The following is a 19,206-nucleotide window of genomic DNA, read 5'->3' on the forward strand; positions in this document are numbered from 1 at the left end:
CTACCACAAACTATTAATAACAGTCTCTAGAGCTGGCTGCATGCAGCTGTTACTAGCAACCAACTCACAAAGGTTTAGATCATTATCATTTTAAAGTTGGGTTTTTATAGCCAACATCTGATCCTATTCTATAAGTTTGGCTTTACATATAAAGGAAAGAGGAAAGTTCACTCTTAATTTGTATAAATCATCTCTGCAGATTCCTTTTTAGAATACTGAGTACCCGGGAAGGAACAGCCCAGAGGCAATCACTGTCAAGAAAAGCATGTCTAACTTGGGAAACTCACTCTCTCTCTCTCTCTCTCTCTCTCTCTCTCTCTCTCTCTCTCTCTCTCTCTCTCTCTCTCTCTCTCTCTCATACACACACACACACACACACACACACACACACACACACACGGGTTGGAGAGAGAGAGAGAGAGAGGAGAGAGAGAGAGAGAGAGAGACTAGAAATGTTCACATGAAACTCAAGATAGATTGAACACTCCTTTGGATCCACATTCTTTAGAAGCCAGGAATTTCATATTTAAAGCCTGTGAATGACTCCAAACCTCTTAGAAAGTAGTGTGGCGGTATGAACCCATGTTGTTAAGATGACCCTATCTGGCCTACAGATTCCTTCTAAGAATGTATCCCAAGGAAGTAATTTATTGTATGATATTTTTATTTCATTCTGAAAATAAAGCTTGCTTTTTGAGTCAGAGGGCAGAGCTAGACACTAGCTGACCAAAATTAAACATAGAGGTTTGAAGGACTGTAGACAGATAGAAAACAGGAAGTAATAAGGCGGGGCTGAGAGAGGATCTGAGCCGTTTTGGAGGAATGAACAGAAGAGGTAGGAAATCACTGGTGGCTGCTTCCCTGTATCTCTTCCCTTTCAGGTTCTTATCCCAATATCTGACTCCCAATTTTTTATTGATACAGAATAATTAGATAAACGCTTCAGTAATTCAACTGAAATAAAGAACTATGTCCTGCAAAATGTGCTCAAGATTATGACAGTGAAACCTGGAATGAAGAACACTAAGGAATTAGCAGTAAGGTTAGTAAACAGGCATGAGGCTGAGGCAGGAGGATTATGAATTTTAGGTCAGCCTAGACTACACAGTGAAAATTAGAGGAACTGGGGGAGGGGAAAACATGATCAGAGTATATCGTATGAAAAAATTTTAATTAGAAAAGAAAAAAAATTTAGTTAAAAAAACAGTTAAGCCAGACAGTAGTGGTACACACCTTTAGTCCCAGCATTCTGGAGGCAGAAGCAGGAGGATCTCTGTGAGTTCGAGGCCAGCCTGGTCTATAGAGAGAGTTCCAGGACAGCCAAGGCTACACAGAGAAACCCTGTCTCAAAACCAGCCCCCATTCCCCCGCAAAAAAGAAAGAAAAGAAAAAAAAACCAAAATAAATAAATAATTAAAATTTGAAAAAAAATTTTTTTTAAAGATACTAGGCAGCTACAACTAAAGATAATCAGGATAATTATAGGCAAAATTACACTTTGGAAGGTCATGGACAAACAGCTGAATATAAATTAGTTTCACACAATAATTATGGTTGTAACATAGTAAATTATGCATGCGTTTTGAAGTAGCTTTGTTACAGTGGTAGGTATAATTTTTTTTTTTTAATTAATGTGGTATCATTGTTAACTATAAAGGGAAGAGATCCCATAAAGCAAAAATCAAAGTGGGGACAAATTAGTGGGGGAGGGGAGACACGGCTCATGGGAAAAGTGCTGGTTGTGCAGGCTGAGAATCTGAGTTCAGACCCCCAGCATCACATGAAAGTCAGGCATAGTGGCCCCCGTCTGTAACCTTGATGTTGGGAGGAATGAGGTGAGGGGGGTTCCAGAGCTTGCTAGACAGTGAGCTCCAGATTTAAGGAGAAACCTCAAAAAGCAAGGCAGAAATCATTGAGGAAGACACAGGACGATGACCTCTAGCCTCCACATGCACATAATTCATGTGTGCATGTAAGCAATCCTGCACGTATACACGCGCACGCGAGCACACACACACACACACACACACACACACACACACACACACAAGGGAGGCTGGGCTGGGGATGTGGCTCAGTGGTAGCGTGCTTGTCTAGAGTATGTAAGGTTCCCAGTTCAATTCTTGGCCCCTGTCAAGGGGGAAATTCATCCGAAATAAGAACTACAGCCCACCCACCCCCCACTTCAGTTTCCCATCCCACAATTTCAGTTACCATCCCATTCCAGTCGTGTCTACTACCCGAAAATACCACATGGAAAGTTCCTGAAACAAACAATTCACCATTCCCAAATAACCTTCTTACAGCATATTGGTAACAATTATAAAATTGTTCTATTTTTTAAAATAATTTATTTATTTTTAATTGTTTTGGCATTGGTGCTTTTGCCTGCATGTATGTCTATGTGAAGGTGTCAGATCGTGGAGTTACAGACAGTTGTTAGCTGCCATGTGGATGCTGGGAATTGAACCCATGTCCTCTGGTAGAGCAGTCAGTGCTCTTAACCACTGAGCCATCTCTCCAGCCCCTAAAATTGTTCTATTTTTATTACTATTGTCTCTTACTATGCTTGATTTAGAAATTAGGGTTTGTCATGGGCAAATAGGCTTCAGTACAATTTGTGTGGCCTCAGGTATCCTCAAGGGACTATACAGTATTACTACTATCAACGATAAACAACATAATCAGAGTTTAATACATGCTAGCACTAATTTAGGCCATTTCATTGCCACTCCCTAAATCTCTCATCTCTTAAGTGATACTATTATTAGCCCATTTTATACATGACAATACGGAGGCACAGAGGCAACTTTCTCACACCTCACAGCTGCCTAGTATGACAGAGACATTCCTCACTTTATTTTTTTAAGAGTCATTTTCATTTTGTTTGTGTGTCTGTGAGAGTGGATACAATGTGTGTGCAGGTGCCCTCAGAGGTCAGGAGAGCATCAGATCCCAGGAGCTAGAATCACGGTGGCTGTGACCCACTTAAGGTCGGTGCTGGGAACCAAACCTGGGTCCTCTAGAAGAGCAGTTCAAGCTTAACCGCCCAGCCACCTCTCCAGCCTCCCCGATCCATTTCTCAGTCAGCCATGCACCTGCTAAAATCATCACGTCTGTTTGACAGAGATGACAAAGTCCTCAGAAGAAGCCTCACCACAAATGCTCTGAAAGTAGTGGGTGGTAAGCGTCACAAAGAATTTCTGAGGCCTTTCACGATGCAGATGTAGCTGCTGTCTCTACACACACCCCACACTAGAATTTAGGAGGGAGAGAAACGGTCCACTTAAAACTTCAGAAAGGCAACGTGAACCAAAGGAGTCTGACACCAAGGAGCAGAAGCCCTGACTCCACTGCGGGTCCAGACTTGTCCCTGCCCTCGACAGACAGACAGACACCCCTCCCTCACTGCCTCCCTGAGGTCCCTGGCCTTCTGCTGCCTGCCCACAGCAGTCCCCACAGCCTGAACTCCACCACTGCCTCTTTGATCATCTTCCACGCCCTCTGCCTTCGCTTCCTTTCCTCTCCTACCCTGTGGGTGACTGGAGGCAACAGCTGCAGATCTGGCTGTGTGACAGCAACTAGGAGAAATCCTGGGCTGTTTCCAGCAACAGACCCCAGCCCACCACAGCACGGGAAGAGTGTTCGGACAGGCTGAGGCAGGGTTGCCAGAATCAGCGTGTGCAAGGGGCCCTTGGTGTCTGATGCTGGCCCTAGTCCAGACCACCCATTTCACTCCCTGCCCCTAGGAGCCTCTGAACGGCAAGGCTTCTGGCCCTGGCTGGCCAAGATTCACCCACTGTGAAGGGACTCTTCTAGAACAGGAGGCTGGACCTCGTTTGGGTCTACCTCTTGCACTTCGTACAGTGTAGTTTCCCATAAAATCTGCTGTATAAACAAACGAGCTCATGTCTGTCCCCTTCCTTTGGGGTCTCTCTTAAGCATGTTGGCCAGCAGAGCCTCTGCTCAGGCCGCCTACAACGCTTATCTGAATATAAGAAGCCACCAGGCCATGTCTCCATGCTGGTCTAATACAAACGCCAGCTCCTCTGCATCTCCCTCATCCTAGAGTACTTTTCTGCCTGTCCGTCTGTCTTTCTCTTTCTTCAAGCAGTTGATGTCTTGTCACACCAACAGCAGCTCTGTGGTTTCAGGATGTCAAAGGCAAGTGGACATTACACAAAACAGGAAAGAACTTTCAAAGAAAATGTTAAGGGCATTTTTAGAATGAACCCTGTCGTTGGGCCAAGCATTTACTGACGCCCCTGCCAGGCCTCTCCAGGCCCATATGGAAAGGCAGGAAGGAACCTGACCTCAGACGCTGCATGGGTCAAGCTAGTCTGGCAGAATCCTGCCCCCTCCTTCAAGGCAACCTTGCTCTCACTCCAAAAAGCTCAGTGCCAAATGAGCCCCAGCAGATTCTCCACACCAAACATCCCCTCAGAAGAGAATCTAGCTCCACTGAGAACAATCAAAATGGAGTGACTTCAAAATACACTCCTTGGGAAGAGCCAAGCGCAGCAGCCTGAGGCTTTGTTGACGTAATCCACCAAGTCCTCGCTGAAAGCCAGCCTCTGTTACTTTCCCAGGCTTTTCCCTTAAGAGAATTCCCGGAAACGTAGAAGATTCTCACTCCACAGCCCCTCCCTAGAACTCAGGCACATGTGGTAGTAGGAAGCTGTGTATGTTTCAGCATCTAATTTGTTGGCTCATTCCCACCTCTCCTCTGTGTCAATGGCACTGGCTGGCCCACAAGTATTCATCCGGCACTCGGCCCTGGAGCCACATTAGGCCACATAAACCTACCCAGGGATTTGGCGGCTAAGGAAACAAGTGGAGAAGTTCCTGAGGTGGCACCATCCCCACGGATTCTATTCACAGCAGATCTGCTCAGCCAGATCTACAGATCTGCTGTGTACTGTACTCTGGCCCTGCCCAGGCACTTCCTGGTCCTTTTCTCCTTTTAATCAGAATTCTAAACATATCATTCCACGTAAGTGCTATTCGTTTAACAGCACTGTGCAAACCTGTCATTTCCAATGCACTTAACCCTTTGCAAGAAGGCTTGAAACCCAGTGCTTCTCAAACGGAACTCATCCTTTTTTCTCTTTTGGAAAATGTCCTACAGACACCATACACAAAGTACAATTTTGCACACAAAGCTCACCATACCACCAGGAAAACAAAACCCACATATATGTGTCTAACAACAGCTGAGTGATGAGAAAGGAAAGCCATGGCATATTCTGTGACCAAGATGACACCGCTTTTGTGATTTATTGGTTAGTTTTGTTTTATTATTTTCTTGCAGTGCTGGGGATCAAGCCTGGGGCCTCACACCTGCTAGCAATCACCCTTCTACTGAATTACATCCCCATCCCACCTCTGTGATTTTTTTTTTTAAAGATGCAGGACCAAGATTGTAACAGAACCTTAAATGAAAAAGAATGATCACCAGGCTAACTACATGAATTTATATCAGCCTATTCTTCCTCCTGTAAAGATATCAGCCATACTGGGCATCTTAGTTAGGATTTATTTCTATTGCTGTGCTAAATACCATGACCAAAAGCAACTTGGGGAGGAAAGAGTTCATTTCATCTTACACTTAGAACTGAAGCCATGGAGAGACTGCTTGCCTAGTTGCTTTCCTATGGCACCCAGCACGGTCTACCCAGGGTTGGAAGCACTCACAAGGGACCCGGCTCTCCTACATTGGATCAAGCTCTAAGGAAACGAACCACAGGCTTACTCATAGGCTAATCTGATGGGAGCATTTTCTCAGTTGAGGTCCCCTCTTTCCAAATGACTCTAGTTTGTGTCAAATGACATAAAAACTAGCCAGTTGGCTGAGGAGCTGAGGACGGTGCCAATACACCTGGAGCCCTAGTCCTTGGGAGGCTGCGGCAGGAGTTATAAGCCTGGGAAACCTAGCAAGACATTGTTAAAAACAAAAAAAGAAATCCAGAAACAAAGTATCAGCTATATTCTTAAACACTTGAAGAAAAAGACTAGCAGAAAATAGGGAGGCATGTTTATCTTAGGTGAAAAGAATGTGAGTGTACTTTTCTTTTTTTTAACTTGGCAACTTATTTTCAACATGCTTGGGTTTTGTGTGTATGTTTTCAGAGCTGGGGATCATCAAATCTAGGACTTCAAACAAGTGCTCTGCACTGAGTTATACATCCCCACCACCTGCATTACTCTCCACAAAAGAAAGGTTACTCCTACCCTCAAAAAGAAAAAAGCAAACAGCCTTTGTCCTGACACCTCCATGAGGCAAATCATCATAGTTACACAACACACCCAGAACACTTAAAATCACTGTCAGAGGATTCAGCAACAGCCAATAAATGATACAGCCCCTGGCCTCCATTTGTATAAGGAAGTGGAGGGCTGAGGACAAGACCACGAGTGTGTGACTCACCCCTCTGTCTCCTAATGACGAATCCCTTTAGGCCACGTTCACTTAGAACTAAGATCAGGCCAAACTACTACAGCCCTCTAACCTGGAGGTCTCTGACTTTCAGAACAGGCCTTAGCGAGTTCAGGACAATGGCACCCTCACCACACCCTGCAGAGACCCAGACAAACAAAGGTTCCACAACTGAGGTCTTTTAAGTCACAGCTGCAGTCAGCTTTTAGGAGATCTTGCCCAGTTTAGATACAGGAAGGCTAGCTCTATGGAGACCATGAAGTTCAGTCCCATGCCTTGCTAAGGCCCTTCAAAGTTGCAGGGCCTGGCTGGCCACTGGCCCAGGAAGCACATCAGTTATGACAGAATCAAATGTCAAACCATCACACTCTCAGTCTCAAAGGGAAGCCTATTTGTCATCAGACCACTCCAGAGCGGGGGAGATGGTCCAGGATAAAGTTCTTACTGTAAAATCAGGAGACCCTGAATTTGAATGCCCAAGTAAAAGCCAGACCATAGCCCATGTAGGACCATAGTTCCCAGCGCTCCTACAGTCAGTGGGAGGTGGAGACGGGAATCCCAGATGCTCATGGGACAGGCAGCCCTAATGAACGCAGCAGCAAACAACAAGAAACCTCGTCTCAAACACAGTGGAAGGCAAGAACTAATACCCAAAGTTGTCCTGTGACCTCCACAAGGGTGCCATGGCAAGCATGCCTACACACACACACACACACACACACACACTCATGTACACATGCATACAATTTCTTTCTTATAAAAGATTACCACTCCACTGCACACACACACACACAAAAAAAACCTACAAATTCCAAGTAGACATTAATTAATTCAAGCAGAATTTCAGTCTCTCTTGGCAGGAACAAACAGGGAACAAAGAATGGGAATAAGGAACAGAGGCAGTAAATAAATGGGAAGTAAAGGAATCACCAGGCTTGACCAAAAACTACCTAGGTCCCTTTCACAGAGACCCTTCGTCCACTGAGCCCAGTGCATCCAGGTGAGCCGGCTGACTGTGCTTCCAAAGTCTGAATGGTCCCAGGGCAGAATCTGTGGGAGGGCTCAGACTGACTTGGCACCAACTGCCCCATCATTCTCAACCCCTAAATTAGCCTGGAAATCCCTACCCTGCTGCTACTCAAAGACCATAATACCCAGGCAGATGGCCGTTGATATCTCATTATAATCATTATAAAGCAGCAAGTTAAGATTACCCAGCAGAGCTAATGGACGGCCTCGGAAAGAAAAGGAAAATTTTCACACAATCAAATAAAACCAGGACAGAAGAACTCTGATATCAAGCCTGAATGAAAGGAGGGGAGCAGTGTCAGGGAAAGGGACACACACACAGTTCAGAGGCACTGGTATAGTAATTATGTCTCTCCTGCCTAAACTGTGAACTGCTACAAGGGAGACCTCTCCCTTCTCTGTAGCTCCAGTACTCCACACAGTCCACACTGTAAATGAATGAAGTTACCAGTCATCCCGACATGCATAAGACCTTTCAGAGGAAGGGATGCACAAGCACCCTTAGAAGGATCTTCTGTCAATTAAGGCAACTCCTGGTCCTCTGGGCATTAACCTGAGGCAAGAATACCACCGAGTCCCCCCACCAGGAATGCTAACCCGAGAAACCATGGTTAAATCCAATCCTGCTTTTTTGGCTCTTGTTTTCCATGTCCCAAGGAACATCTACCAGATTATCTGATGCCCTTCCGCCACGGTGGTTCCCACACTCATTCAGAGCCTGGGATTTTTTTTCCCCAGTGCTGGGATTAAACCCAAGGCCTTGTATATGCAACCACTGAGCCACATCCATAGCAAGTGTAAAATAACTAACAGGCAGGGATCACTTCTCCTGCCATAATGCTATTTGGGAGAAATGAACAGGTTTCACAAAAAAAAAAAAAAAAAAAAAAAAAGATCCAGACTGTCATGGAGGGTATTTCTGAAGGACCTTGGCCACCAGGTTTCCACGTTCTAACTACCTGACTGTGTCTGAGATGGGAGGAGTTGGGGCCTTGTAATGCTTTTCCTGGAACACACATCTCTGCTCCAGGCAGGTTAGGGTATGTCTAATGTGACTGTTAGAGACAGTGGGATCTGTGCGCACGCACATCAATAAATTATTGCCTCCAGAGAAAAGCAGCAAGACAAAACTGGCTTAAAGGGCTAGTTACCCAAATCCAAAACTGCAAGATCTGCATCCAGGTGAGGATCTCTGTACCTCCTCTAACCCCCAGGATGAAATTCCACCCTAAAACATAGGGTGATGAGGTCCCAAGAGTCATCCCAGAACGAGAAAGTCAAGGACAGCCCTCTCCCATGTCTCACAGTACAGGCTGTTCTAATCAGCTTGCTTGTGTCCAAATGTGCACACATGGGTGAAGGCAGCAGCATGATAAAGAGAAATGTCTGAGAGCCAAGAGCCCAGAAGAGACCTAGCAAGCACTTCATCTTCAATGTCACAAGCCATGGCGGAGGCTCGGCTAAATGCACCCCCCAAAAGCCAGGGAAGCTGGCTAAGAAAAAGTACTCTAAGAGGGCCTTGGTTACCTACAGCTCCTGTTTGCTTCTAGATAAGAATCCTCGGCCAGCAAGATGGCTCAGCAGGTAAAGGTGTTTGCAACCAAGCTTGACAACGTGAGTTCCATCCCTGAAACCCATATCCTGGAAGACCCATATGGTAGAAAACTACTGACTCCCACAAGTTGTCCTCCAGTCTCCACACTCACACCATGGCATATGGATCCACATATACACACATACACAAATAAATAAAAGCAGCACACACATTAATCCTCCCTTTTCAACACATGAAGGGTATCTCCTTAAAGCATAGTTGGGCAAGAGGGGCCTCTGAGGTTTAAGATGCCCAGAACTCACTGCCCCCTTGAAGGATTTGTACTATCTGTCCCAGGCCCCCAGCTGAGCCAGCTATCCCTGCTTCCCGAAATCAAGCCAACTGATATCACCTTCTCCACCAACACCACACCCAAAATGCCTGTGCCACAGCCAGTCAAATCACATTGAGCTGTGCCAAATATGAGCAGATAAAACATTCTGGACAAAGATAAACATTCCAGGAAAGAACCGCAAGCCTGTGGCTCCTCCTATCCCAGGCAAGCATCCAGGTGGCCAGAAAAGAGAGCCTGGTTGCCATGATCAGTAGAGTACACAGTGCACAGTTACCTGAGGGCCTGTCACAAGGCTAGAGAAAAAAAGCCCGAAGTAACTAGAATTCTCTGGGCAAGTTGGAGAACGTCTCAGGAAAGGCCAGCTAACCCCTGGGGCCCACACTGGAGTTGAGGAGGGTGGGACAGCCAGCCAGGGACTCACACTAGCCCCACAGGAGAGGAGTCCACCCTCACCAACACTAGTACTCCAAACAATACAGCCTGCCCCCAGTCACACATATTGTAGAAGCGCAATTCTAACCTCAGCCTATTTAACATCCATTCGAATGTTCTGATAGACCGAAGACAGATCTACCAGTGACCTAACAGCAGCTTGGTCTGGTCCCTTATCACCTCAAAGTTACCAGCTATCAACTGAAAAAGATCCAAGCATCTCGCTTAGACCGCTGGACACTAGAAAGTAGGGGAAAGAAACTGTAAGTAGTGAAAGAGCCACTGTGCTAACCCCCAGGGATGCTTTCTCCCAAAAACCTCAAAACCACGGCCAAGGGCTTTGGCTGACACCTGCCCGGCAGAACAGATGGGCTGGACTACACACACACACACACACACACACACACACACACACACACACACACGAACACACAGTTCCTGGCAGATTTAAAGCTTTCTTAAGATTCCTCCTGGCCAGGAACTGCCCTCCAAAAGTTGCACCCAATCATTCAACTCTAAGAGCTTAATAAATAAATAAATAAATAAATAAAACTTCTACCCTCATTTCTGGGGTTGTGGCCTCAGCAGCAGCCTGAACATCAGTCCCATGCAAGTCACATGAAGGTAGCCAGGCTAGAAAAGGCCCAGCCCTCTGGCTCCACAGTCTAAAAATGTTCTCTCAGGAAGGCCCTGTTGAGCTGTCTATTTCAGAATTAATTCAGCAACACCACATTACCAAACCCAACCCAAGAGAACTATAATCACCACTGTCTCTCATATTTCAGCGGAAAGACCCTATACTCTAAACAACTATAACCACGTTTACCTGGTTTTCGTTTTGAAACGGGGTCTGATGTATGTCAGGCTAGCCTCCAACTTACTACACAGAAGAAGATGACTTGAACTGATCCTGCCGTCTTGACCTCTCAAGCGCTATGGTTACAGACATGCACCACCATTGTGCACTTTTATGTGGTGCTGGGATCGAACCCAAGGCTTTCCGCACGCTAGGCAAGCACTCCTCCAACTGAGCTATGTCCCTGGCCCTAGGGAACTTGACTAATTTTATCTGCATAATGCCCAGGCAACAACCAAAAACAAAAGCAAAAGGCCCAGACACTGTGGTCTGGGGACTCACTCTCTTCCTCCTCTGTGTTCTTCAGGGCCATCTCCACAGAGGTCTAAGAAAACCTCAGACTGTATTGCTGGTTACTTGCTATCTTGGACCGAGTGGCTACTATGTACACAATCTCAATCAGTCCTAAAATAACCCTGTGAGGGAAGCAGAGACAAGCCTATTCTACACACTAGGAAGGAACACTATCATGTTTGAAGTTGGACATTTATCAGTAGGACTAATATTCTACTTCACTTTCCATAGGGCTATTCCTGTTTTCCAGATCAACAACCAAGTCCACAGGAATTCAATTTTCTGCTCATGTTTGGCCAATTCCAAGAGGTTCCTCCCAAACTTGATATGAAAATATTGAAGTAATTATTGGAGAAATTGAGCAAGAGACTATAGGAAGGCCTGCTCTGCCAGGGCTCTCCGGGAACGTGACAGAACTGCTGGCAGACTGCCTGCCTGTTTGTGGGGAGGTAGGGCTCCTCCGAACAGCATTCTCTAAAACCTGGCATTAGAAATGAGCAGCCACCTGGCTGGTAGCGGTGGAAGCAACCTGTGGTCTACAGGGCAAACAGGAGGTCTACCCTGGGCCAGCCTCCTAGTACTAGAAACGTAAACCCATCTACCGGCTCCCTGCCTGGTGAAGGCCAGGGTTCAGTTCAGCTAGTCAAGTAATTTGCCAGGAAGAGTGCAGCCCCCAGCGATCTGGATAATTTTAGCCCTCCAGTCTCCTGAGTACACAGGCCCTCTGCGCCTGGAGAGCGACAGGCTCACTTTGGTTAAGAGGAACCTTGAGGCGGAGGAACTTGGGGTGGGAGACGGAAGGCCCCTTGATCCAGGAAATCCCACAACTGTAGCAACTTTGAAAAAGTTCATCCTCATTATTTAAACTCTTAGTTACAGAGCTTCATTTACTCCTTCAAAACAACTCCCTAAATAGATGCGGTTTATTATCTCCATTTACCAGAAAGAAACCTTAAAGAGAAAGTTAAGTCACTTGTTCAAAGGCGGAGTGGAGGAGGGTGGTGGTGAAGGAGGTGGTTTGCTCACTGTCGGTCCCGTCCCCAAACGGTAGAAGTGGCTACCGGTGTGGCTACAGGTAGGCAAGGCTGGAAGCAGCCTTTCAGTCTACCGTCTACCCCAAACCGACCCCAACTCCAAAACGTCCTGAGCCTTGGGCCAGAACAAGGGTGTTTCCAGGGCCTTCTCTGATGCTGGGGCCAGAGGAGCATGAGGGCTTCCCAACAGGGCCCCAGCCTCTGAGACACTAGGCAACCTCTCCCAGGTCAGCCCCGAAGATGGTCTTGGGGATGATCAAAACCTGGAGGCTGGCAGTCCTGAAAGAGATCATAGGATAACGTCCCGGGGACCCTGTAGAGGAAATCCGAGGAGTCCCTGACCTTGGATCTTAGTTCTTACCGAGCAGCGGGGACTCCTCCGGGCAAGCGGGTAGCGACAACAGCGCGGTGGTAGGGGGCACTGGGACCGAAGTCAAGTTGCTCTTCAGGCCGGGGTCAAAAGCCACACCGGGGCTGGTGTCGGGACCCGGCCGAGGCTTCGAGGAGACTCCTAAAGGAGGCGGCGGTCGCGCGCCCCGAGGCCGGAGCTCTCCCGAGGGCTGCTTGCTGGCGGCGGCGCCGCTCGTGCCGCCCTGAAGTGGAGAGGAAACTCCCACTAGCTGGGGCAGGCGGCTCAGGTCGCGGCCCGAGAGGTAATAGACCAGGGTGACGCCGAGGTGCAGCGCGCAGACGGCCACGAGCAGGAGGCAGGCCCGCTGGAGGGTCGCGCCCGGCATCGCGGCGCTGCCGCCCAGGAGCGGTTCCCGAAACCTCATCTTCCCGCCGCGGCTTTAAGAGGGGGTGGGCTACGGCTGAGAGGGCGGCCCGCCCGCAGGCCGCCCGCCAGGAGCTACCCGACCACAGCGATCGAGGGAGGGGCCGAGGGGGGGGGCTAGAGAGCGCAGCGCCGGCCGCCCGCGGCGGAAAGCCGACACCCCGGGCCGCCGGACTCGGGAGAGATCAGCAGGGAGCCACAGGCGCGGATGGGCACGGGGCGGGGCCTCCTCCGGGGGCGGGGCCTCCGCCGGGTTTTCAGAAGGCGAGGAGAGCGGAACCTGAGGGGGCGGGGCCTAAGGGGCGGGGCCGCAACGCGGGTCCCTGAGGAGGGCGGGGCTTGAGAGACGATGGGGGCGTGGAAGAGACTAAGGGGCGGAACCTTCAGCTGGGGTTTCTGGCCGCTAAGGGAGGGCGGGGCTTGAGGGGCGGGGCCTGAGGGGCGGGCCCACGGGAGGGTGGGGTGCAGGGCGCAGCGGCTCCTGGGGACTAAACGTGGCGCTCCGCCAGCCCCACTGCATCCAGGGGTTGAACCGGCATCCCACGCCCAGCGGCGCTCGGCTTTTCCTTCTAGCGTTCGCCGTGGGGCTTAAGTCTCTTCAGACCGTGCCTCCTCGTTCAAACCCCGAGCTGCTCTCGGGTGTGGGCTTGGGACAGTAGCGTGTGAGGCCAAGAGGACTGGCGGGTAGCCCTTGGGGTTAGTGAGAAACTGGAGCGGAGAAAGGTCGTCTAGGAAACCGGCTTCGACGGCCCGCGAGGCCAGCGGACGGATTCTCTGGGGCGTTCCAAAGATCCTCTTAGCCTAGCTGGGTCCGCCAGACTGTGTTGGGGAGCGGGGGGGGGGGGGGGGGGGGGCGAGCTAGCAAAGAGGAGCGGCTTAGTGGAGAGTCCTGCCGTGAGGGAAGTGACCAAGTTGCCATACTCCCACTTTGGTGTTTACCCGGTTGGGGAACCTCAGGGGCCAGCCCAACTTGGTTCTAGGTGCAACAGTGTAGGATATAAACCGGGTTGTTCTCCTGCACACAGGCTTGTGAATTAATGCATCTTTCTGCCAGTCCCATCCCTACAAGCGTGCGTCCTCGCCCTGTGGTGAGAACCCTTAAGACGAGAAATGTTAACTAATTCTAGCTACTCCTGTATTGTTGTTCAGTATATATGCCCTGAAGTAGGGGTTGTTAGCTGTCTCGGTTTCATAGATGAGAAAACAGGCTGAGCAGTTTGACATTTTGTTGCAGTCATATAAAATGTACTTTTCTTCTGTTGACTTCCATTAACTGTAAGCTGATGACACCAAAAATTTCTGTCTCTAGCCCGCATCTCTTCCCTAAGCTCCACCTTCCTGTATCATCTCAACTGAACAAATCCTGCCCACAACAACTTAACCCCTACGGTCCACGTCCATCCTCTTCTCGCTCAGAAAGAGACAGCATTGTTTGCACAGTTCCCCAAGACCAAAACCTGAAAGCTGTCCTTGCTCCCAAGTGTTGTTCCCAGGCCCTCAGAACGTTTGCCACTGCCGCCTTCAAATCCAGACTTCACCACCTGCAACTCTGCTGCAATCATCCCAAACCAAGCAACTGTCGTCTTGGCCTGGGTTATAAGATTGCCTTCTAAGTAGTTACCTGTTTCCGCGCCTCCCTAGTCTTCCTTTCTTCCTAGGTCAGGACCTCTGTACCCGCTCTTCGCTTGACCAGAAATACTCTTCCCTCAAATTTCATTCGGATTCCTCAAATGCTACCTTATGGAGAAGACCCTCTTGGAGTACTCTACTACTCATTGCAAAATCTGCTTGACCTGCTTGTGTTTTGTTTTGAGATTAGTGTCTCACTGCATAGCCCAAGGTGATCTCAAACTTGGCATTCTCCTCCCTCAGCCTCACAAGTCTGACTTTAGAAGTAGGCCTGCAGGGATACCTGTGAGCATCTCCCTTCCTTCCTTCCTTCCTTCCTTCATGTCTTCTTCCCTCTCTCTCTCTCTCCCTCCCTTCCTTCCTTTCTTTTCTTTCTTTTTCAAGACAGGAGCCCACACATTATAGCCTAGGCTGGCCTTGAACTCTCATAACAATCCTTCTGCCTCAACCTCCCAAGCGTGGGAATTGTAGGTGTGAACCACCTACCTGGCTTCTAGAAATGGTTGTCTTGGTATGGAAAAAAGGAAAGGGGAGGCTTTGTTGCTAAGTTAGTTTAAAACATAAAGTCACAAGTTCTCTTCTGAGAGCTGGTTAGGGTGAAGCTAACTCCACCATCCTATGCTAGTGGGGAAATTCTGGTTGGGCGTGAGCTAGGCTGAGGCATATTAGTTCACTGTCTGAAAAAATGAGCAGAGGAAAATGGAGAGTCTTTCTAGGTACACATGATGACCAGGGAACGGGATTAAAAGAGTGTTAGGGCCACAGATCTATCCCAGGACCCTCTGGGCCAGAAAGCCAGGAAAAAAATAACAACACCTGGTAATTGTCTAGGAAGATGAAGAACCTTTCTTTTTTTCTTTTCTTTTCTTTTTTTTTTTTTTTAAGATTTATTTATTTATTATGTATACAGCATGTATGACTGCAGGCCAGAAGAGGGCACCAGATCTCATTACAGATGGTTGTGAGCCTCCATGTAGTTGCTGGGAGTTGAACTCAGGACCTCTGGAAGAGCAGCCAGTGCTCATAACCTCTGAGCCATCTCTCCAGCCCCAAAGAACCTTTTCTACACCTGCCAGTTTACATGTCTGTTTCACCCCAGTAGATCAGAAGTAGTACACAGCACATAACAGGCAATTATTTTACAGGTCTATAACACAACTCCCTCACAGCGTGACAGCAGCTTTTCACTTTGGGCTATTGGCTGGCAGTTCTGGTTCCTGTGGTAATAACCAAGGCAGTAGTGCAGTTGGAAATTTCACAATAGCTTCACACAGTGCTTCTCCAAGCTCCTGTGTGTGCCCTGGTGATTGGTGCTAATGGAGGCTGGGAGCTCATAAGGCCTAGCTGGGTTGAGTTATGGGACCTTCATTCCCCAAGTTGACCCCCTCCCCAAAGGCCTTCCCATGTAATGACTTAGGCTGACAACTGCTTGGTTGTCCCCACAAACTGGGGAACATATTCCAAAAGCAGCTCAAGATAAATGCAAGAGCATTTCCTAAGACTCAGCCTTAAAACATCACTTCTGTTCACATTGTGTGTGTGTGTGTGTGTGTGTGTTCACACATGTCAGAAGTGTGTGAAGTTCATAGTACAACTTTCAGAAGTCACTTCTTTCACCTTGGGATGAGGGTTGAATTCAGGTCGTTGTGTTCAGATGGAAAGCATTTTTAGCTGCTGAGCCACCTTGTAGGACCCAAAGTATCACTTCTGAGAGAATTCTTTGGGTTAAAATAGGTTTCAGAGCCATACATGATTACACATGCCTGTAATCCTAGCAGCACTTAAAGGCAAAGACAGAAGAATCTTGAGTTTGAGGCCAGTCAGGGCTACAGAGTGAAACTCTGTCTCAAAATAAAAATTTTTAAATAATTTAAAGTCAGCTATGGTGGCATACACCTGTAATCTCATAACTTTGGAGGTGGAGGCAGGTCCATCCTTAGATAAATAAGTTCTAATCTAGACTGGGCAACAGAAGATCCTGTCTAAAAATGAACAACAAAAAGTAACAGGGCAGTCTAGGTTCCAAAAGAGTTAAAAAAAATAAAAAATAAATAAAAAAAAATAAAGACTTCTTGGTGGATGTAGAAGGAGCAAGAAGTTTGCAGGCATCTCTAAGTTTTTCCAGTAGCTACAAATGACTTAGATTCTTCTCACATGTGAAATATATAATATTTTATATCTGTAGTTCTAAGTCCTGTCCTCCCCAAAAGCTCATTCAAGTGCAAAATTTCATCATCTAAACCAGTTCCAGGTATAGTCCCTGAGTTCAAGAACCTGTAAGTTATAAGTCACCTTCTTCCTCTTCCTCATCCACCCTTCCTGAGAACTTCAGTCCAGAAGCTACTAGAGTTCAACAGGGTTAAGTAGTCCAGATGGCACACACGAGGGTAGAATCCACCAGGAGGAGGGGGAGGGGGCTGGGTAAGGACAGCAGCCTGACAGAGTACAGACACTCAAGCAGAGTAAAGAGGGCATCTACGGGGTCTCAGGACTAGTGTTTGGAAGAAAAGCTAGAGCAATCCGAATCAGGGTGTGTAGCCCAAGTAGGGAAAGGACATTGTTAAATCCAGGCATATGGTTCAAAAGAAACTCAGTATGTGGATAAGGAGAGTTACTGAAGTCTTCAACTGTATGCCAAAGGGAGGTAAATGCAGAGAACAAAAATGAATCTTCTGACACTTTATTTGAATGGGAGAAATTGATATGAACTCATGACTGTCTACTTAGAGGTACTACCTTTGCATTGCTGGGGTTTGAACCCAGAACTTCACACATGCTACACAAAGGCTCTACCACTGAGCTGCACCTGCCATTCACTCAAGTTAAAGATAGAGAATGGAGCTGATAGAGACATCAGCAAATTTATGTTATGTGTGGTAGTATTTAAATATAATCATAGTGCTCAGGAAGTGGCGGCAGGAGGATCCAGAGTTTAAGGTCATCCTTGTCAAGTGAATTTCTGACAAGCCTGGGCCAAGTGAGGCCTATCTGGAAAAAAAAAAAAAGAAAGAAAACGAATATGGGGCCGGGGGTAGCTCAACTGATAGAGTGTTTACCTAGTATGTTTGAAACTCTGGATTCCATTCTCAGAACCAATAACCCAGGCGTGGGTCCCAAACCTAGAAGAGCCGGGGAGTGGTGATGCACACCTTTAATCCCAGCACTGGGGAGGCAGAGGCAGGCAGATCTCAGAGTTTGAGGCCAGCCTGGTCTGCAGAGGGAGTTCTAGGACAGCCAGGCCTACACAGAGAAACCTTTCCTCGAAAAACCAAAAACAGAAAGAAAAAGAAAATGAGTCTGGCCGGTGGGTGGTGGCGCACGCCTTTAATCCCAGCACTCAGGAGGCAGAGCCAGGCGGATCTCTGTGAGTTCGAGGCCAGCCTGGTCTCCAAAGCGAGATCCAGGAAAGGCGCAAAGCTACACAGAGAAACCCTGTCTGGAAAAAACCAAAAAAAAAAAAAAAAAAGAAAAAGAAAATGAGTCTGACTGTCTGGAAGCAGAAATTTACCAAGTCGGTGAGCACAGCTAGCCACCAAATCTTAGTTCCTTAAACCCCACCCTACAAAAAACAAAAACAAAAACAAAAACACAAAACCTAAGTGTTGTGGGAGAAAAGCCTACTCCTTGATAGGCCAGAAAATAAGATGAATCATATCATCAAAATGAAGATACGTAAATGGATTCAGAAGTTAGTTTAGAGGGTTCCAGTTAGCCAAGTACAGAACAATTTAAGCATGGGGTTAAATGCTGGTAGTGCACGCCTATACTCTCAGATGGCTTGTGTGCTTAAGATTTATTTTTATCTTTATTTCTGTGAATTTGTCTGTGACTCTGTATGTACACTGCATGTGTGCAGATACCTCAGGAGGTCAGAAGATAGTGTTGTATCCCCTGGTTGTGAGCCTTCTGACATAGGTGTTGGGAGCTGAACTTGGGTCCTCTGGAAGAATAACAAGTGCTCTTAACCACTGGGCCATTAGTCCAGCCCTCAAGCGTAGCAGGCTTTCTTTGGGCCACCAACCAGCTCCCAAAACATGACATGGAGACTTATTATTAGTTGTGAATGCTTGGCCTTATCTTATGCTCGTCCCACTAGCTCTTATAACTTAAATTAACCTGTTTCTCTTCATCTACATTTTGTCTCAGGGCTTTGTACCTTTCTTTCATTCTGTATGTCCTACTCCGTGTCTGGCTGGCCAGCCCCAGAAGTCTCCCTCTCTTTCTCTCTCATTCTGTCCTTCTTTCTCCTCTCCTTTGGAACCTAGATTCCTCCTTCTACATATTCTCTCTGCCTGCCAGCCCTGCCTATCCCTCTACTGCCTAGCTATTGGCCATTCAGCTTTTCCTTAGACCAATCAGGTACCTTAGGCAGGCAAAGCAATCCGTCTTTACATGGTTAAACAAATGCACCTTAAATAAATGTAACACGTCTTTATATCATTAAACAAATGTAGCACTGACAAATGTAACACACCTTTACATAGTTAAAGTAATATTCCACAACCCCCACCATACAAGGTTATACGCAATGTTGGGGATTGAACCAGGGCATTGTGCATGTAAGGCAAGCACTATACCAACTGAGCTACAACTCAAGCCTCCCTTAAGATTCTTTTTTTTTTTCTTTTTTTTTTTTTTTTTTTTCTTTGAAACAGAGTTTCTCCTTGTAGCCCTGGCTGTCCTGGAACTCTGTAGACCAGGCTGGCCTTGAACTCCAGAGATCTGCCTGCCTCTGCCTCCTGAGTGCTGGGATTAAAGGCATGCACCACCACCACCCAGCATGATTTTTTATTTGGGGCGGGGCACTGGAGAGATGGATCAGGAGTTTAAAG

General features: G+C 47.4%; 1 protein-coding gene across 1 annotated transcript in view; it reads right to left on the reverse strand.

Moving 5' to 3' along the window:
* Nucleotides 1–13,035, reverse strand: part of B4galt1 (beta-1,4-galactosyltransferase 1) — a 31,720-nt gene extending 18,685 nt beyond the window's left edge. Inside the window, exon 1 of the mRNA XM_059254123.1 lies at nucleotides 12,332–13,035. Coding sequence (XP_059110106.1) covers nucleotides 12,332–12,746 — 415 coding nt within the window. The 5' untranslated portion in view covers nucleotides 12,747–13,035. The remainder of the gene's footprint in view (nucleotides 1–12,331) is intronic.
* Nucleotides 13,036–19,206: the final 6,171 nt, after the last annotated feature.

The sequence above is a fragment of the Peromyscus eremicus genome, chromosome 2 (assembly GCF_949786415.1).
Source record: "Peromyscus eremicus chromosome 2, PerEre_H2_v1, whole genome shotgun sequence".
NCBI lineage: Eukaryota > Metazoa > Chordata > Mammalia > Rodentia > Cricetidae > Peromyscus > Peromyscus eremicus.